Source organism: Drosophila obscura, unplaced genomic scaffold (assembly GCF_018151105.1).
Source record: "Drosophila obscura isolate BZ-5 IFL unplaced genomic scaffold, ASM1815110v1 contig_186, whole genome shotgun sequence".
In the NCBI taxonomy this organism is placed as follows: domain Eukaryota; kingdom Metazoa; phylum Arthropoda; class Insecta; order Diptera; family Drosophilidae; genus Drosophila; species Drosophila obscura.
The window spans coordinates 8,519,246-8,539,655 of NW_024542774.1; the positions used below are offsets into that span (position 1 = coordinate 8,519,246).

At 43.4% G+C, this 20,410-nt stretch overlaps 3 protein-coding genes across 5 annotated transcripts; 2 read left to right on the forward strand and 1 right to left on the reverse strand.

Annotated features, from left to right (window-relative positions):
• Positions 1-416: 416 nt before the first annotated feature.
• Positions 417-12,966, forward strand: LOC111081727 (trehalase). Of its 3 annotated transcripts, none has more exons than XM_041593257.1 (7): positions 4,150-4,242; positions 8,045-8,300; positions 8,878-9,061; positions 9,133-10,410; positions 10,476-10,620; positions 11,563-11,641; positions 12,198-12,966. In XM_041593257.1, exons 2-7 carry the CDS (start codon positions 8,149-8,151, stop codon positions 12,214-12,216), a joined length of 1,857 nt encoding a protein of 618 aa, XP_041449191.1. In that variant the 5' UTR covers positions 4,150-4,242; positions 8,045-8,148; the 3' UTR covers positions 12,217-12,966. The 3 variants fall into 3 exon arrangements, with proteins under 3 accessions (XP_041449193.1, XP_041449191.1, XP_041449192.1); XM_041593258.1 differs by lacking the exon at positions 12,198-12,966 and adding an exon at positions 11,726-12,116 and having other exon boundaries at positions 4,151-4,242; positions 11,563-11,646; XM_041593259.1 differs by lacking the exons at positions 4,150-4,242; positions 8,045-8,300 and adding an exon at positions 417-712.
• Positions 12,243-14,979, reverse strand: LOC111073601 (rab GTPase-binding effector protein 1). Its single transcript, XM_022365992.2, has 6 exons — positions 14,835-14,979; positions 14,211-14,764; positions 13,349-14,157; positions 13,147-13,282; positions 12,972-13,088; positions 12,243-12,902 (listed from the first exon to the last, which is right to left on the reverse strand). The coding sequence occupies exons 1-6, from the start codon at positions 14,887-14,889 to the stop codon at positions 12,576-12,578; spliced, it is 1,998 nt and encodes a 665-aa protein (XP_022221684.2). The 5' UTR covers positions 14,890-14,979; the 3' UTR covers positions 12,243-12,575.
• Positions 14,980-16,873: 1,894 nt separating this feature from the next.
• On the forward strand, positions 16,874-19,279 carry LOC111081728. The gene is made up of 4 exons (XM_022377865.2): positions 16,874-17,294; positions 18,018-18,115; positions 18,176-18,332; positions 19,233-19,279. The coding sequence occupies exons 1-4, from the start codon at positions 16,874-16,876 to the stop codon at positions 19,277-19,279; spliced, it is 723 nt and encodes a 240-aa protein (XP_022233557.1).
• Positions 19,280-20,410: the final 1,131 nt, after the last annotated feature.

Genomic DNA, 20,410 nt, shown 5'->3' on the forward strand with positions numbered 1-20,410 from the left:
CGCTCGTGACGCTCGTCACACACAAACACACACACACGATGAGAGACCACCTCACCACACTCTTTTTCTCTCCCACTCGGCAACAGACAGCTGACATTTTATATTAGCATACATGGGCTGACTTTACTTTCTTCAGCACAATTCTTCAGCCTGCTGCGACAACTGGATAATATTAATCTGCACGGATAAAAATCTATATACTGTTAGACTTTTAGTTTGCTGAGTGTATGGCAATCAATCAAATGTGGCGCTTAGTGAAAGAATAAGCGACATTCGTGACTTTGTTGAACAGTGTAAAACCACACACACAATGTGCTCTGCTCTCTGTTCTCTCTGCCTTTTTGGATATGCAATGCTAATGTGGTGGTGTGGAGAGCACGCGAGAGGGTAAAAACTATTTAATAAACCGTAAGTTAGCGCGATCGTCATTCGGTGGCGGAAAAAGCTCGGACGAACAACAAGTGGGCCAGAAACGCTAACGCTAAACAGTGGCAAAACGGAGCTAGTAAAGTGATCGAAGTTCAGTGGAAAAGTGATAAAACAAGACAAAAGACAAAAAACATTTTGCCAAATTCAACTCTGTGTGTGGCATACGCAGCACTGCGGCTATTTGCAAATTGCTCGCCGCAACAACTCCAGGCAGAAACCTCATAATCCGCACCATGGCTGCTCCAACGGGTCCTACCAGCAATCACAAAATAAACGGCAATGGGTGAGTTGTTTTCTTTGGTGTGATTATTTTCGGTTCGATTGGTGGTGGGGCATTGCATAAGCTGGCAGAACTGCAGAATTGTGCATTCGATTGCCAAGGAAAGACATCTGCTGGCTTTCACTTTCCTCCCTGTCCTGTTCCCGGGCCAGCGGGGGAGTTGGCCAATGTCTCGCCAATTGGTATTCCACATAGGTAAATACATACATATAGTTAGTAGTTTTATTTTAAAACGCTGCTGCTATTTTGTGATTCTGTGCCAATGCCATAGTTTTTTTTCTCGATTCCGTTTTCCGTTTCTGTTATTGTTTTATCGCTTCTTACGCACATTCGTCGTGCCAGCCGGCGAACAACAAATTCCTATGCTTTGTTTGTGTACTCTATTTCTGGTTCAAGCCAAAATATTCTTGGTCCACATCAGAAATGCAGTGGCTCAAGCAGGGCCATTCAAATGTTCGGTCTCCAAAGCAAGCATTTATTTCCTTCTGTTGTTTGTATTTAACTTCTGAACATTAAAGCAAATATACTTCCCCAAAAACAGCTTTCATAGAGTATTTAAAATTCACTTATGGTATCTTTGTTTTCGTTTTGTTTTGCTTTTCGGTTTATGTGGAAAGGAGAGTACTCAAAATGGAAAAGAGAGTAAATACTCATAATACTCGCATGTTTTCAATGAGAGTAAATACTCGTAGTATTTCAATTATTAGTGAAGTTTATAGGGTTTCCGGTAGCAAGGGTTCCTTTAAAGAGTATAACCGTTAAGTGGACGTGTAAACAGTGTAATATTTTCGACGATTCGTGACAATAGAGCAGTGCACTGCAAATGCATTTAAAAGCGAATTATATCAATATTTAGCCGAGTAGTTAAGCACGTGTCGGACCCGATGTCACATACGACCTTGTGTTGGTGCAACCTTTGGAATTTTAGTGGGCACGGGGCAATAGCTATCGTCAGGCAACAGGTGTGAGAGATTACACTAGAAAAAATGCTTGGGTACCTATGTGCTTTTAGTTGTAAGAACTAAACTCATGGACAGGTTTTATCAGGGTACCATGGTGACTAATGCTTATCAGCACAACGAGCCCCCAACTACTGATATGCGAGCCCCTTCTACGAAATTAAAATGCCCTGTAAAACTCGGTAATATGTAAAGATAGCGTAGCTCGTTGCAGGAATAATTATAGTCGTGCTAGTTTCCGGATTCGAAACCTGATGAGTCCCCTCCGTTTTCCGTGGGTTTTACAGGACTTAATTTCCCCTCTCTTAAATCGAACAAAACTGTATGACTCGATCTGCCCCATCTTGAATGCAGTTACTTGAGCAGAACCGCAGGCCTGAATTCTTTTCTCTCCCTGTTAGTCCGGCGCACAGTCGCGTACATTCTGCAGCCGCACACGGGCAGCAACTTGCACTCCATAACTGACACTTGACATGTTTTTTACATGTATACTCGACATTTTATGCGCCAAAAAGTATGCAACAGATTTAACGGCTACGGCTAGAACTTCAAGTAAAACAAGTATACGTAGTGTAGACGTAATACTTTGTGAAAGTTAACTTTCGGAACAGAATACCAGTGTCATGGTACGAAAGAACCATTAACAGGCCAATATGTGGCTATCGATGTGAAGCTGCTTGATGTGTTCTGTATAAGTGTTCTGTTATCTACTTCTACTGATGAATATTTTCAATAAAGTGTGTTTGGGTATCGTGATTGTGTGTTTCAATCAACTAGTCGAATCAAAGGTATTTTCAGACCTGAACAAAATAAATATACCCCTTTTATTCAATATTCTTTGATAGGCATTAATATTCCTAGTTTTTGATCTTAAATGTATGCAGAACATATACTTATTACGGGGAATCGTTTAATCTGTATAAGCAGCTGCTGCTAGTCACGTTTCGCATTGGATTGTTTGGAGTTTCCGTGTGTGTTCGCACCTGACCTGTGATTGGCTCTTGCCAGGCGGTGTGTCCAGTGCATATGTAATGGCGGGAACAGGTTATGCCGTTAAGATCTAGCCTCTTCAATACTCCTGACATATCGATTGCCATAGAGCACCGCACTGGAGAATACTTTGTTAATGCAGCTACTACAATTATCAGCTTATTATCAGCTCACATTTCTTATCATCTCTAACTCTGACAGACAGAGGAGACAGACAGACAGAGACAGACAGAGAGACAGACAGACGAGCAGGGCAGAACCCCCTCCAATCACAGTCTCAGTTCGAAGTTGATAACATTCAGAGCACGCAAATGAGATGATGCTCATCACAATATTCCTCTCAAAAGGGGGCCATCTTCAGTGGTTCTCGGGGGCGTTGATTAAATCAAATCTGATTGCGATTAGGAGTTGGAGTATTCGACATAGAGCCAGGTGAGTGTCAAGGCGGATCGAATGCTATCTCTGCGGCTGGCACTAAATAGTCGGCTAACCTTGGCTAACCTTAGTCAAAGTACGATTATTTGTTAGTGATTGCGCTGCTCTGTAGATCAAAGAGTGTAAACCCTATAGTTTGGAATGAAAATAACAAGAGTGCAAATAACTGAATAAAAGTGGAAATTATATATTTTTGTTCTATATGAACCTACCCGTCACCAGTTAGTGTATTCTAAATGAGCGTTCCTTGGCCTATCTCGCACTAGTAAATCTTTGTGGTATATCAAAAAAATACTGGTGAATATATAACTAATTTATTGCCAACGATAGCCAACGTGTTCCTCCAGTGATACTTATCTCAGTATTGGAGGCTCTTAATTACCACGTTCGCTGCTTTCAAAAGTACAATTCAATCTTATCGTTCCAGTTTATTATATTGTGATTTTGTCAGAGGAAAGCTATAGGAAATCCAACTGAAGTATTTATAATCTTAATGCTGTGTCAAGTACTAGAACCAATTCGGTTCAGAATAGTATCTACTCAAACTACGAATACAAGGGCCGAGAGTTTTTGTTGGAGGAAATTGCAAAAAACACTTTCATAATCGCCCAATCACTCACTCAGCAAATGGGCAAATTTACGCTTCACTTGAAATTATTCAACAATAACTTTTCGCTGGGAACGAGCAACATTTCCATTTGGAGTAACGGCTGAAAGTTGGAGAAGATTATTTAACCCTTGGATTATCATTTTGGGCGACTCTGTTCTGGTCTGGTCCAGATTCTGGGAGTAAATGTAAATCTCATTTAAAGGCAGTCTGACAGTTGCCCTCAAACGTTGAACATCGTCCGTCGGAGGAGATTGAGAGCAGTCTGTCGAGTAGCGAATTTGATTAGAACGAATAATATATATACATATATACATATGATATATTCGAGTGTTCCCGTACGAGTATATATACATATGTATAATCCCTGCATTCGTATATAGTATAATATAATATAATAATCAAGTGCCACAGTGACGAGATAAAGTGCGAGTTATAAAAACTCGCACACATCGCAGCGGACTGCCAATAATAAAAGTGTGTGATATGCGCGAACAAAGTGAAAACTCATTTCAAACCAAAGAATAATCAAATATATAATTGTAATTTTGTTTTTGTTAAATTAAAATTAATTTCGCAATTGAGTAAATCTCGCGGGAACAGGGCAGCAATTATCATATAATTTACAATATAATTTTTTGTGGTTGCTGATAGTTTTCCCCCTGCCATTCGCTGACCTGACAGTTTTCCATTCCTCTGCTATTCGCTGTTACTATTTTCCCGAGCACTCTGCTTAGAGATCTCATTTGATCCAAACGTACTGAATGTCAATGATCCATGATGATCCCCACCAGGGTGGGTACTTGACATTTTCGGTTGACGTAATGGATGGAGGTACAGCCGATACGAGTATATGTTAATGAAGAGTCTAGACTCATTACGAACCAAAGTCAGTCGCAAATCCAGATCGACTGGAACTTGTACGGAGTACTTGCTGCTGCCTCCTAATATCCGAAACACGTTTATCTTCCACCGCCCCAACGATGCGTTCGTTGGTTGCGCAAACTCTTGGAATTTTTCGCCAAATCGTTGCCCAGAGCTTGAACTAGTAATTGTTTAAATGGAATTCCTCTCAACGTGAAGGGCGTTAAAATTCCAATAATTCCAGCACTTCACCTTTGGCGAATTGATTTCAAGATCTAAATGTTCCCTTGACAAACTTTCGTCAATGACTTTTGGGCAATCTTAAATCAGAGATTAAGTTGAAGTGTTTTCATCGATAATGGCTTATCGCTTATCATCCATCCTTCCCCTTGGACTGTTACCGCTATTGCTATTCCATCGGGTTGAGTGGCCGTTACATTTAGTTGCTAATTCGATAAGAACTGTACAAACTCCACGACTGTAATGAATCTTTCGACATGGAAACAATACTCATCCCAGCATGGGATATACATGTACCTTTTCCTATTCCTCTTTAGAGACGCTTTTCAAGGCTTTTCTTGTGTAAATTCTTGGCAAACTTTTTGCCGATTCCGCACATCAATGACCTCTCGAAGGTTTCGGGAGCACCAAAAAACAGGCAAACGAGTGGCCAAAAAAAAAAAACAAGTTAACTCAACCTGATGCACAAGGGGGCTGCCTAATTACTTTTCCAGTTTTCGTGTGTGTTTTCGTATCTTTTGTGCGCCTAAACAAATTATATTAAACATTAAATACAGACGAAACTGAGCTGCTGCGAAGTATAGTTATTATAATGATTAAGCAAATAAATATACGTAGATAGTGAATGGCATGGCCCACATAATGATTATAGATATACGTATTGTCCTTGAACGAGAATTGGCAGCTGTTTCAGAATCGCAGAATAGGTCGGAATAATTTCAAAGGTCGTCGCTTTGGGGACGGGACGTCATTTTGTCATTTAGCACTTGCCCCGATGACGACAATCGGTAATCATAAAAGAGATATAATCACAACAATACACATAATAAACCAGATGAATGGTGGCAGTGAGGGATTCCGATTCCATTCAAGAAATATCTCATTATTTTATACACGCACTTGAAAAAAAAAACCACAAAAATAGTAGTACGAGTACATAATTCGAGAGTTATAATTATCTGTGGGAGTCGGGTAGAGTGGAATAGAGTCGAGTCTCTTGTTGCATTTTATATGTTTTATATGGAATGCCAAGCCGGAATGGAATTTTTAAATGTTTTGTTTGAGCTATGCGGAATCGGAAGCCCCCATTTATTATAGAATATTTTTTAAACGCCCATCACGTATGTATGTAGAAGAGTTGGGGTTTCTACGAGTATTTGTCATCCAGCAGGTGCCTTAGTTATTGACTGAAAAAAAACGTCCATTACACCCGTTCAAATATTGATAATGTCTGTTCGAATCCGATTGGAACGGAACTGAAAATTAATACTAGTTGGTTTTTCGTAGCTTGTTAGCTTCCTATCGGTTATATTTGTGATTCATTGGCTATAATGCCAGTCTGCGATTACAGTCTGCACTCAAACTAACTGCGATTCGAATGGTTTTAGCTGCTAAATGCTGAATAGCCTCGCTAATGGAATCATGAAAATGCCAGCCCAGCGCAACTTGTTTGTTGTGACGTGCAACATCATTGATTCAGTTGCAATTGTTTGCTACTCCCGCTGATCCACTGATTCGCTGGTCCGCTGGTCGGCTGCCGTCACAGAAACATAGCGAAACGAAACAATGGGCTGGCGGATCGCTTCTGTTCGGGGGATCTGTTTCTCACTCCCATAAGCCACAATGGTTCCGTTTGCTGGCACTTTTAGTTTCCCATTTGCTTGCCTTTTGTTTTCCCCAGCCCCATAAATGCGATGACTCCCAGAGATGGGAGTGGGTGGGGAGGGAAGGCACTCTTATATCATAATATATCGTAATGCGATCCATCATAATCTTAATGTGGCCCAAAGCCAACAATACTTGATGGATATATTCTGTAGGTGATATGTATGCAATAAATCATATCAGAATATTTTCAGTTCGGATGAATCTTCAATGAATCTTTAGGTTTATTCGTGTTCTGCAACGCAGTTTAAATATTTTGATCTTGATTTTCTTTAACGAGCACACACATAAATCCATATGCTATATGTCGCAAATGCAATCCTTATTCAGCAAATCAGTTCAATTAAGACTTGTTAGTGGTACAACCACAACCACAACCACCCACAAAGAAAGAAAGAGAGAGGGAGGCACGTCGTGACGTTCCACCGAAACGTCGCAATTCCGTTTCATTATTTTGTGTGGCCAGACCAGACACGTGTCGCTGCTGACACAGTGCCCATAGATGATCTCCCCCCAATGCTATTTATAGAGCCGAACATACTCGATACATAAGTATGTACATAAGACGTATATTATTAAATATTGAGGTAAAATTGGAGTACATGTTTTTCCCCATTCCCAATGGGGTTATTCCCCCGATTTGCATCTTTTCTATCGGGAGCAGGGCAGTATTTACATAGCACTGAATTATATGGAAAAATCTGTCAGGAAATTAACATTTTTATAGCTCGTTCTGGATTCCTGATAAATACTTTTACTCCTAACGGGTAACTTTAATTAATTTTTCCGTCTTTATCTTACAAAGTGGAGCAATGGAAGTGACTTTAATGGCTTTTAATTAGCATGTTAACTAGGCCTAAAAGTGCCAAAACAAAAGAACTGTCCCTTATCTGAAACGCCTTGACATTACAGTGGAACATCCTAAAACTGAACCGCTAAACGCTAAATATTCTACACATATTTGAGGTGTATTTCGATGCCCCATAATCCATCAATTGATGCGGGCACCACTCTGTGGGATATCTATTTGTGTTTATGGATGTGCATATGGATTTTATATGTATATATTTCAAGGCTTCTGTCGTACTCTCATGAATATTCCATTCACTCATCAGTTATCCGTTGGGTGTGCCAAAAACACTTTAAACCTAAGGAAAAGCTATAGATAACAGTATTCCTGGAAAGCCATCTGACAGATACATAGATACATTTGTATGTAGGCTTACATTAGAATATACTCGGCTTGAATACGGCGGTACTCGCTTTCGGTTTCGGTTTGGGGGCACTTTACCGATTTTATAAATAGATTGAACGCGCCCCCAAAGCGGCACGAGCGATATCTCCAGTTTCCCACCTTGCTCCAACGATCCAACGTTCGTGGATCGATCGCTCGTTGGTCGTCGTAGGTCGTCGTCGTCGTCGTAGTTCGTCGTTTAGTCGATTCAATTTTTTTTTTTTATAAAATTGGAAACGGTGGAAACAGTTAGAAGTATTCTTGCGCTGACTGGCGCTGGTTGTGCTCGTGTGGTTCGCGTGTGGCAGATACACAGATACTTACTAAATTTAATTCCCTAGAAGCTTAGTGAATATATCAACCAGCGAGCTGCAGCACTCTGTACTTACACAACCGAAACATCCTGCAATTAGAGCCCAAGTGAGAATATTGGCTAGTGTTTGATATGACCAGATTAGGATTCGTGTCCATCCAGCTGCTCCTGTTGTTATGGAGTTGCCTTGGGGCTCTGTCTCAGGCGAAATCCCTCATCGACCATCGCATTGATAATGAGAATGCCATTGCCAAGGATGTGGAAGCGTATAATTTTGAAAGTTGGTAAGTTTCCGTACTCCATCTGTGATCTGTGATTATTTGAAGTACGAATAATGTGTGCAAAATTAAATTGCATTGCATTACATGCCAGTACATTTCCCAATGCATTGAGTGCTTTCCTTTCCCTCGAGACAGACAGACAGACAGACACATAAACGTGACGTCGTGTTAACCACAGACTCGTGCTCGGGCATTAGCCTTAACAGATCGAGAGAGAGATACTTTACGATCTAGACAATGATATTTTAGACAGGTGTTCACTTAACCAGAGAACGAGAGCCACCTGGACTCCAGGGGCTTTATGCCAGTTTCAATTGTAAATTATTTGCACTAATTAATGACGTCACTAATTGATGACAACTGACGTAAGTTACCCGCCTAAAGTAGGCAAATTCGCATATATAAAATATATGTATGTACATTAAATTAATATCAACTTCCAGTCCATCCTCTATTGTGATTGCTAAGAATTTCTTGGCCAAATATTATTTATTTGCTCGAAAGGAAAAACACATCTGTTCTGTATTTGTGAAACTCTATAATGATATATCCCCCCCGATTATAACTTGCCTCATTCCAGTCAAATCTACTGCTATGGCGAGCTTTTGGAGACCATTCAAATGGCCAAACTGTTCGACGACTCAAAGACATTTGTGGACATGAAACTGAAGCAGACGCCGGCCAAGACGATCGAGAACTTTGAGCTGTTGATGGAGGCCAAGAACAGGACACCCAGCCGCGAGGATCTGCAGCAGTTTGTGGATGTGAGTGGGGGGAAGCCAGCACCGACCCGACGGATGTGAGGGCACACTGAAGATTGTGTTATATTTTGCAGGAATACTTCAGTCCAAAGGGCACGGAACTGGAAGTGTGGACACCGACAGACTGGAAGGCGAATCCCAGCTTTCTTGATCTGATCACCGATCCAGACCTGAAGCAGTGGGGCCAGGAGCTGAACAATATCTGGAAGGATCTGGGACGCAAGATGATCGACGATGTGGGAAAGAATCCTGAGTACTACTCGATCATCCCAGTGCCGAATCCAGTGATCATTCCGGGCGGCCGCTTCATCGAGTTCTACTACTGGGACTCGTACTGGATCATCCGCGGACTGTTGTACAGCGAGATGCAGGACACAGCGCGTGGCATGATCGAGAACTTCATGTCCATTGTGCAGAGGATCGGCTTCATTCCGAATGGCGGACGTGTCTACTATTGGGGCCGCTCCCAGCCACCGCTGTTGACCGGCATGGTCAAGTCCTACGTGGACTTCACCAGGGACGATCTATTCGCCATCAATGCCCTGGATGTGCTCGAGCACGAGTTCGAGTACTTCGTGAACAATCACTCGGTGCAGGTCAAGGGTCACAATCTGGCCGTCTACCGCGACTCGTCGACCGGTCCGCGGCCCGAGTCCTACCGCGAGGATGTGGAGACAGCAGAGAACTTTGACACGCCCGAGGCCAAGGAGGATCACTACAGCGAACTCAAGTCTGCCGCCGAGTCGGGAATGGACTTCAGCTCGCGTTGGTTCATCAATGAGAATGGCACCAATGTCGGAACTCTGAGCAACCTGAGGACACGCTCCATAGTGCCCGTGGACCTGAACGCCTTCCTCTACTGGAACGCCAAGCTGATAGCCGAATTTCACGCAAAGGCCGGCAACGTGGACAAGATGACGGAGTACGAGAAGAAGGCCCAGACGCTGCTGCAGGGCATCCAGGAGGTGCTGTGGAACGAGGAGGCTGGCTGCTGGCTGGACTACGACATGATCAATGAGAAGCCACGCGACTACTTTGTGCCCACCAACCTGGCGCCCCTGTTTGTGAAGGCGTACAACATTTCCGATACGGAGAAGATCTCCGCCTCGGTGCTGAGCTACATTGAGAAGAACAAACTGGACACATTCCCGGGCGGAGTGCCCAACACGCTCTACCAAACCGGCGAGCAGTGGGACTTCCCCAATGTGTGGGCGCCCATGCAGTATATTGTGGTCGAGGGACTGGCCAATCTGAACACACCCGCTGCCAAGGAGCTCTCCAAGAAGTGGGCCCTGCGCTGGGTCAAATCGAACTTCAAGGCATACACCGAAAGCTTCCACATGTACGAGAAGGTGAGTGATTTCCATGCCAACTTATTCTGTGAGATTTCTGAGAATAACCTCCTTTTGTTGTGCAGTACAATGCTGAGGAGTATGGCGGCCATGGCGGTGGCGGTGAATACGGAGTCCAGACGGGATTCGGTTGGTCCAATGGTGTGATCATTGAGTGGCTCAGCAAGCACGGACGTGAGCTCTCTGAGGGCTATGTCGGCGGTGGAGCAGGTGAAGAGCTGCAGTAGAATGAAGCCCCCAAAAACGCTATACATCACACATCTATCCATCAATCAATCAATCAACCAATCAATCAACCAATCAATCAACAAAACTCTCGTTAAATCAAATTGATATATTTGTATAAGAAACCATCATCAATGTTGCTCATCTCTAGGCTAAGAAAATGCTCCCTACGCTCTATCTACACAACACCTATCTATCCCGCTATCTCGCTCTCTATAACTACTTTATACTATATACGATATATATCGCGAACAAACGACAAGATCAATCGACCACAGTCAAAGCACCAATCAACCAATCAACACAGCAGGAAGCAGGAATACGATCGCCCAAAACTGTCTGTTAAAACCATCTATTTGCCATCTTCCACGTTTACGTCTACGTCTAAATCTGCGCCATTCGTGTTATTTGTCAAAATTCAAATCAAATCAAATCAAAATGAATGTAGATTGTCCTCAATGCCGCCTCAAGTTCCAGCTATCAGCGTAAGTGTCCACAATTGGGTTGCATTTCTCTTTATGTTTGTTTGATGTGTTTGTTTGGTGAATGTCATGTCCGAGGCATGTGTTTTGTTTGTGTAACCCCAGTGCACTATAGGTATCAGGTATCATTTCGAGGATAATCTGTCATATTATAACTGAAGGATCCATGTACATAATTAGTATAACATTTCGCAAATCTATTAATCACTTGTCTGCCAATTTCCTGTACATTTAGTGCTAGTATTACCTAACCACATACTCAGCTCCTGGCTTATTTAGCATGCGAATGGCTTTCCAGGATAGCTGCTAATCGAAATTCACTAAAAACATAGAGAAACCCCAAACAAAATTCGGACTCTAGCAGTATCCTGTGCATAGAACTCGACCGTTCGATAGATAGCACCACTAATCCAAGGATTTTCTTTTTACCCCACTCTCAATATAGCCACCACCTCTCGCCTGATCAGTGTTGTGGGCGTGGCAGCTGTAACCATAGTGGCTCTGATAGCAGGTCGCGTTCTATGGTGAGGTGGGTATTCAAGCTCGCATTCTACGGGTATTTACAGGCAGACAGACTAATTGCAATCCAATTTAAATTTTACTTTCAGAGACATATTGTTATGTGCCAAAAGCAAAACAAAACAAAACAAAACCCAACGTAATTGCTTCCCCAACGAAAATGTGATTCCCTCCGATGTGTATGTGTGTATTTATTGTCCATACATATATGTGGTTTTTTGTTCGTGTCGTCGTCGTCGGAATGTGCGGAGATTGCAGTATTAGATGTTGTCATTATTTGTTAGTAGATGTGAGAGGAGAGTTGTATATACAGAATTTATATGGGCATGCCCTACATTGTTATTAATTATGAATATTTAGTGAATATACCAAAAAAAAAAACCAATCCTAGCTCCTCGCAACCAAATAAAGACACAAAAAAATGTTTAAAAATTGGCAAATGTTTGCTTAGATAAATTGAATAAACAAGAACATAACCTATCTATCCGTATATCCTTATTTGTAGCATGGCCTCCCATTATACTACATTCGCATTTATAACATTATCTCAATTCGTTGCAGGAAAAGTTGGTTTAAGTAATCGAAGTGTGCGCATCCTCTGTTTTTAATTTTTATATTTGCTTTGAGTTTAATTAAATAATGAAAACTTATCCACGACAAAAGCTAAATGTAGAGCACAAAGGATTACATACATACATCTATACATCTATCTGGCATCGGCGAACGAACAGAAAGCGGATGGATATGCCTTGGAAAGGTTGGACCACGTATAATAGTAATCGTAATGGTAATCATAATATCGGAGCACAAACAAAGAGCAATAAGCTCCAAAAGAATATATATGAACCAACTTAATAGTAATCATAGTTCCCCGCATACTCGTAAACAATACACAATAAATATAGGCTTGGAGCCCAGCTCATCTCACAATCGCTTCGCCTAGTTGGACTGCTGCTGCTGCTGCTGACTCTGGCTGTGGTTATGGTTCTGATGCTGCTGCGGCGGCTGCCCCTGACTGAAGTAGGGAGCGGTGTTTGGCGTGAGCAATGTGTGACATATATCACAGACTCGGGCGACCCGTTTCCGTGGTCCCGATGGCACCGTTTTCGTTAGACATTTATCGCAGTATATGTGGCCGCAGTGCCGGCAGTGGATTTTCCGCACCATCACCGTAAAGCCGGCACTGCACGTGGGGCAGTTGTTCACGTCATCGTCATCCTGCCAGCGCACCTCCGTATCGGCATGCCGCAGCTCCTCCAACGACATCTATTGATTTATTGTATTTTTTGTAAGTGAATAAACGTACGTTGTTTTTTTTTTTACATGGAAACTCACTTGAAGGGTCTGAGATAATTTCACAAAATCTTTTTGCACCGTCTCCATGGTGGACAGCTCCTCTTGCAGAGTCTTGATCTTTGTTTTGTAGTCCACATTGGTTTTGGCATGTTTTTCCTGTAAATACAAAGGATATTTGAGTGGATATTTGGAGCTCTGTAGGCTCTCTACTTACATTGGCCTCCTGCAGCTCAATGATCTCTACGCGACTCTCGGACAATTGCTTGTTAAGCTCAGCCTCTTTGCGCTCCAATTGGGCCTTGGTCGTCTCGTACGATTGCACCGTCAGCAAATGTTCCGTCAGACGATCTCTGCGAATTGATTTCGAATATGAACCGGCACTCGCAGTGCACTTGAGATGTGCCTGAACAACTTACTGCAGAGACTTGATGTCCATTTGCGTTTGGCGCTTGTAGGAGCGACGCTCGCTGTTGCTCTCCTCCAGCTGGGCGCGTAGGATTTGTATCTCGTCCAACGTGCTCACACATCGCTGCTTCTCATACTCGCTGCTGACGCGGGCCTGAATCAGTTCGCTCTGCTGGCGCAGCATGAGCTCCTGCAGTTCGACGACCGTGTTGGGCAGATTTATGTACTGGTTCTCGATCTCTTCAGACGTGGCCAGGTAGCGACCGGATAGAAAGTCGTTGTCGGCCTGCAGGGTCTCCAGTTGCTTGTTGACATGCTCCCGATCGTCGGTGATGCGCTGCAGCTGCCTCATCACCGCGTCCTTGGTGTCGATAAACTTTTGTTGCATGTCCAGCAGCTGCTGCTCGCTGGACGCGGTCTTGTCTCGCAAGCTTTGTACTTCACTCTTGTGCGCCTCGCGTTTCTCCTGCCACTGATCCTCCAGGTCCTTGCGAAGCGCCGCCTCCTTGCCCAACGTCTCGCGGGCCTCTACCAGCTGTTTCTGCAGCAGATCCACCTGCTTTTGCTGCTTCTTAATGTGCGCATTTAGGTCCTCAGCTGCCTTCTCTGCCACACTACAGCATTCGCAGCGTGACTCTGCCACATCCATGGATGTGGACTTGTGCATGGCAGACATGTCGCTGACAGTGGCCGCCGCCGCCTTTGCGTTCGTCTTGGACTGCAGTTGATCATCCTGCTCCCGCAACTTCTCCTTCAAGGCCTTCATCTCCTCCTGCAGCTGTTCGACGATGGAATGCAACATTTCCGCATCTTCTGAGGCCTGCAAGAGACACTTGTATTAGAGCGATTGGCTGCCTTTTGGGGCGTACCTACATATTGTTTCCCGTTTCCCTTGTTGTTCGGTGGCCGAAGACTGTCGTCCTCCTGCTGAAAGCTGCTGTTGAGCGAATCGCTGCCCAGCTTCCTCACAGACCCCAGCGTCTTCTTAACCTGATTCAGCATTTGCGGTGCCAAGCCACCGGATGACTCAGCCGGGGGCTGTTGGATCTGAACTTGCACCTGCTGATGCTGCTGCTGTTGGTATTTGCTAAACTCCAGTTTGAAGCGCTCCAGCTCGCTCTTATAGTTTGACGACTCTTCAATTGTGTCCTGCACCAGCTGCTGCAGCGACGATATCTCCTCCTGCGCCTTGATGTCCCTCAGCTGCATCTCGTTCTCGGACTTTAGATCCGCCACCATCAGGTGCGTCTTCAGCTCGTCCAACTCATCCTGCAGCTTCTTGCGCTCGGCCATGCTCTGGGCATATTCGCACTCCTTCTGCATATACAGCTCCCGCATCTTTGCCCGCTGCGTATTGAACTCGTTCTGCATCTTACGCATCTCAGTCTGCTGAATTAATTTATGCTGGTTTGTGGCGTCATCGTCACCTGAAGCACACAAGATTGTTGTCTTGGTCATTTGCGGGGACGACATTCATTTGCCGCTGGCCTCACTCACCATTTGCCGCCTCTGTGGAGACCCTGGGGTCTGTAGGGGATTCATTTTCCTCCATTTTTACTTAATTTTATTAAATTAGCTAATTTGTGTTTATTCTATCAGAACATTTCAGGCGGTCGGTCACACTGCTTTATTGTTTTTGTATGACGCGTTAACAGTGCTGACAGATTAGCTTGTTTCTGGCTATCAATATGTATGCAACAACGATTTTTAAAAACTTACAATATACAGATACAATAATAGTACAATTAATAAGAGGGAGGAAAAGATAAAAGGCTGTAGTGGACAATGTTCCTAATTTATCGCTAATTTAAATTTTAGAGAACGCCAAAAGCCACGAAATCTAGCTTCGAATCTAGCTTGTAATTGATTCAGTGTGGGAGAGTGACCAAATGTTGCCCAGTTGCCCAGATGCATGCTGCTGGGAATCCGAAAACTTGTAACCGTTTTGCGCTTAAGAAATTATATACATTAAATGTATGTACGTACAAAGTGGCGAAAAGAGCCGAACGCGAGAATTCACAGCCGAAGCTGACCCAGAGCTGTGCTAGAACGGAAATGATGAAATTATACGAGCTGATTTGATTCAAGTGATCAATCTTCTTGATTCTTCATACACACTCAAAACTTGTTATGTTCCTGGTGATTCTTTGCGTTTGAAACTACTCTTTGGCCAGATATACATATTTCAGAGTAAGCTCCAAGCTTCCAGATACATATACCCACCACGAGGCTTGTTTTGCAAACACTGCGGAACCAACAGAACAGCTGCTCTTGATAAACTGCCCAATTATTCATTTGCAAAAGAAACAACAGAAATATGGCTGCTCTCTTGAATTAAAGCAAACAAATTGCCAAGAAGTGGGAAAAATGAAAATATTATTTGTCTTGGCCATAGTCTAAGTATTAGAAATTTTGGAAATATTTTAAATGTTTTCTGTGATGATTGATCCAAATAAAAATGCCGAATTAATGCCATTTTATACATTTGTTTTATACATATGTATGTACGTATGTATCTTTAGATCGCTTTCTCATTCGCTTAATTTGTAATTTGGCCAATTCTTGAGTGTGTCCCAATTTTCTCAGAAAACTCTTGACCAAATGACAGCGGCCAAATCTAAGTATTACAAAGAATTCTCCGAAAAGGCAAATGAATATGTGAGTAACCCATCCATGGGTCTACGAACTACAGTTGTTGGAAATTTATGCAAATCTTTTAGGAAACAAAAAAGCGCGAGAAAAAGTCTCGAAGACGATAAATTATGTGGGGGGAAAAATGTGAAATTCATTAGTGTCAGGCCAAGCAAATGCGAATGAGAAAACATTTGTATAAATAACACTAGTATATGGATCCTATTTAATAAGTATTTAAACGGGTGTCTGTCTGCGACTTGGCTGTGCCTGGAACTACGCATTTAACAATGGGGAAATACAAGTTACTTACATTCGCATCTCCAGCCCGCAATTATAATACAATCAGCGGGCCAAAAAGCGACAGGCAGGCCCCATGTGGAGATCAGCCAGCAGCTAAGACGGCAATTTCGGTGGACTGGCCAGAAGAGTCAGTCTCCTCGGCGAGTGAGCTCACGACTGGCGATGTCGTCATTGTCGGCAGGCAGCCGGAGATTCGGACACACGTATCCCCAGAGCAAGCAGCAGCAGCCAGTAGCCCCAAACGACACTAATGTTGGCCCGACTGCTTGCTTCAGTCCCCACTGAATTCAAGAACGAGTCGGACGGAAGCGGTAGCCGCCTTCAAAATACGAAGAGAATAAATAAATGCGCGACGGGCAGTTCTACTTATAATCTTAAAAATAATACAAGAAAATATATATAAATACATATTGTTGGAATAATTCTACATATCACCGCGAGTGAGCGAAATTGAAATGATGTGGAAAAAGTGTCGAATGATTTGAATGTGCCCCATACCAATACCAATACCAATAGCAATCCCAAAGCCAAACCAACGATACATAAATCATATAGCATTAACCCCAAGAAGAGTTTGAGAGAACCCAACCCAACTGCAGATCATGTCTCAGACACAGAGCCCCACGCCCAGCACGCCGCCCGCGTCGCGTCGGGCCCACAGACCGCCGCGGATAAATATCCACAATCTCAACAGCGGCTCGGCCATGGGCATGAGCCATGGCTCGATGCCGCCCAGTACCCAGCCGCCGTACACCGCGCAGACAAACTACACGGGCAATGGGACACAGGGTCCGTACTGGCCGCCGGTGGCGAATCCATTTGGCTCGGGCAACTTTATGACCAAAGGCTACGAGGGCTTTCTCGATCTCACCAAGTCGGGCATGAGTTTCGGCGAGAAGTTCACCTACGGCCTGTACAACAAGTTCAGCAAGTGGTCCAGGAGCTGGTTCACCCACATGTTCCTCATAGTCGTCCTTGCACTCTACAGCGTGGGCGGTGCCCTGATCTTCCAGGCAGTCGAAGGTGAGAATTGGTTTGTTTGGGTTAGGCATAGGGATGCCCCTTCAACGCCGCTCGTCCGGAAGTAAACTGGTCCGGCACTTAACGACTCTGTTTGCTTATCAAGCTTATTGGCAATTGTTTGGGGAACAGCAAACAGTTGCCAGCACACATGCTGAATGATTTCGCTTTACTGTAATCATAAAACAAGCCCAGCCCCCCCATCAAATGGGGGGCTGATGAACGAACGCCTCGAATTTGTATCTGTTTCTGCGTACGCCGTTTCTCCAGGTGAAGCAACAATCAAATTGATTGGATACATTCGAGTGAATCACAGAAGAGTGGGAGGGGGATACGACGCGTGTGTCGTATAAACAACAACCGACATCCAATTGAAGATGATTAACGGGCAGATGGAGGAGGGAGTCCGTCCGGTGCCAAATAGGAGCATCACCTTCGATCGGTCGAATGAGTGACTGAATCTGAATCTGAATGGGAATGGGAAAACATGCTCCGATATTGGTCCGCTTTCTGGTTCTCTGGAATGCCTTTGTCGGCCCATCAGGCGTGACTCTCATCTCGAGTGGAAAATCCTTTCGAATTATTGCTCAAAGTGTTTGTTTGGCGGTGCTGCCAACTTCCCAATTGCCCACAAAGTTCATTCATTTGGCCTTCATGCAAGTGCCAAGGGGTCAAGGCCGTCCTAAACGTGTGCCTAAAGCTGTGAGTCAAATCCGTTTATTGCAGTGCGACAGGGAACACTCGAGTTACTGGAACTGCAGGGACTCCAGAAGCAGTTCTTTGAGGAAATGCGTGACATGACAAGGAACTCACAGCTGAACTCGGTAAGAATAAATAAATAATGATCTCTCAATGGAAGTAGAGCTAACTTTGGGTACTTTCAGCTATCCAAGACCGACTTTGACAGCCAAGTGCTGCGCATCATGAACAACCATCCGTCCGTGGTCGAGTCCCTGCTGCGAAACGGACTGGCGGAGAAGGCGGATCCCTGGTCCTTCTGGAACGCCATGGTCTACAGCTGCACCATCTACACTACCATAGGTGAGTGGCGCCCAAGGGCATAATTGTGGGTGCAAAAGCACCCACGCAAACGAATACAAGTACAACTGCCAGAATATCTATTTTTGTGCGGGCATCGCGATATTCCTCTTCATTAAGCCAACGAAATCTGTGACACAAAAGTTGGAAATAGTTTCGTATGTTTTTGCGTTGTGAGATAACAAATTTGTGTGTCTCTGCTGGCGCAGACAGTTATGAGATCTCTCTAGAGAGGCTGTTGTGGCGGTGGCAGAATTCTTTGGAAGACTGTCATCGTTCTTAATTGGGACTTATAAATAACCTGCAACTTATACAAGAATTTCCCCGAATAGCCGCCTCCTTAGACACTCTTAATTAGATTTGCTTTTAATTTCACTTTTCCCGCTCATAAATAAATATACCATGAAAATGGAAAATACTTTGACCCAACAAATAAGCAGCAAAATATTCTGAGTTCTGAATGAATATGGTGCCAAGGGGCTTTATGTGGCGGTTAGTTAATGATTTAATGGCACCTTTTATTCGATCGACATGCTTCGTGTTTCGACTTTATTGTTCCTTCTGTTTTCCGGCTTGTTTCACATTCGGTAGAATATTTAATTTGTGTGAATAAATCTGGCAGTTTGTTTCCACTCTTGACAAGTTTCCAACAAAAGAAGAGACACACTGTACGTATTAATAAATCTGCAAGTGTGGAAATCTGTTCACCCACATTGCCGCAAAAGCAATTAACACAAATTCGCAGCAATTTTCGCCCCACAACGATGACAGAGGAAAATGCCAAGAATATTCTGTGAGTGTTTCGAGTGTAATCAACTTGTCAAAATTGGCACAGGCTGTAAACAAAACTTGTCAGTGGAAGTGCCATCCAAAAAGCCGTCTCCACATTATTATTATCCTTAGATTCGATCGTTAAGATTTCGATCATACGGCCCGTGGCACACACGTGAGAATAGCGGCTCGATATATTTGTGTGTTTATTTTTAGGCATACGAATGTCATACCTAGGTATTACCCAACCCAGGTGGGGGTATGACTCAACGTGAAAAATTGAATCAATTTCTCATGCTGAAAGATATTTCGTGAATGGGAAATGTCTGGGGAACATCGTACAATCGATCTTCATGAGATGTAAACAGCCCGCAGAAGTAATCATTAAGCAGGCAGACACTTCACTTCATAATTTCGAATAAAAATCAATATGTCTGGGAATCGTAAAGCTGTTGCTGCTCCGATTAAAAATAACGCTCTCTGGGACTTTACTTTGCGCCACTGTGGCCCGGCCCGAAAATGCCAAACAGATCTCGATTGTATGATGGTGCATGCCCAAGTGGAAAATAAATCTCGAAAGCCATTCGGAAATGTTGAATGAAATTGCGAATAATAAACAAACACTGAAATCTCGGCGAAATTCCATAAAAGCGAATACGATCCGTCATCAACCGGCTGAGCGATTGCGAGGGATGGTGCGGTGGAAAGTATCTGATGAAAATTAGCAGAACATTTTATTTATTTCGATGCATACGAGTGGCGAAATGTTCTACGGCTACAATGACGTCACAAGTGGGTACTGATCAAATATGAATTCGCATTTCATGGAAAATATTAGCCAATATTTGTAGCACTTTCGTTTTCGTTCCTCCCCTACTAAAAATTATATGCCAGAATTGTAAACTACGAAAAACGGAAGGAAACCCCCATGAAAAACAAAAACTTTGGCATTTTAAACAAATCGCAGAGAATTCAGTGGAAATCGAATGAGTTGAATTCATGGATAAATCTGATACATTATCTCCCCGGGGAGTGCACAGGGGGGGTACATATTGTTTTGCTATTAAGAGTCATCCTCCTTTGTTAACGGAATTTATTGGTTTAATTTAGTGAAATTTCCATTGGATCAATGCAAAGTCTGTTCTGTTCGCTATCATTAAATGCCCAAGATTGCTTGTAAGCTTTTTGGTGTAAGTTATCTTTTCCGGCGACAATTCGCTCTAAGTGTTTTCTGTACTCTGTGAATTTATTGGTTATTGGTTTTAACTTTGTTAGGGCTTTTCATTCCTGAACGTCTGCAATTTGAATTT

Coding starts and splice junctions, on each gene's coding strand:
- LOC111081727 (XM_041593257.1), top strand. CDS start 8,149: ATGACCAGATTAGGATTCGTGTCCATCCAGCTGCTCCTGTTGTTATGG. Junction 10,411..10,475: donor GCTTCCACATGTACGAGAAG/GTGAGTGATTTC, acceptor TTTGTTGTGCAG/TACAATGCTGAGGAGTATGG. Junction 10,621..11,562: donor CTATGTCGGCGGTGGAGCAG/GTGAAGAGCTGC, acceptor CTCTCAATATAG/CCACCACCTCTCGCCTGATC.
- LOC111081728 (XM_022377865.2), top strand. CDS start 16,874: ATGTCTCAGACACAGAGCCCCACGCCCAGCACGCCGCCCGCGTCGCGT. Junction 17,295..18,017: donor GATCTTCCAGGCAGTCGAAG/GTGAGAATTGGT, acceptor CGTTTATTGCAG/TGCGACAGGGAACACTCGAG. Junction 18,116..18,175: donor GGAACTCACAGCTGAACTCG/GTAAGAATAAAT, acceptor GGGTACTTTCAG/CTATCCAAGACCGACTTTGA.
- LOC111073601 (XM_022365992.2), bottom strand. CDS start 14,889: ATGGAGGAAAATGAATCCCCTACAGACCCCAGGGTCTCCACAGAGGCG. Junction 14,765..14,834: donor CTCCACAGAGGCGGCAAATG/GTGAGTGAGGCC, acceptor TGTGTGCTTCAG/GTGACGATGACGCCACAAAC. Junction 14,158..14,210: donor AGGGAAACGGGAAACAATAT/GTAGGTACGCCC, acceptor TGTCTCTTGCAG/GCCTCAGAAGATGCGGAAAT.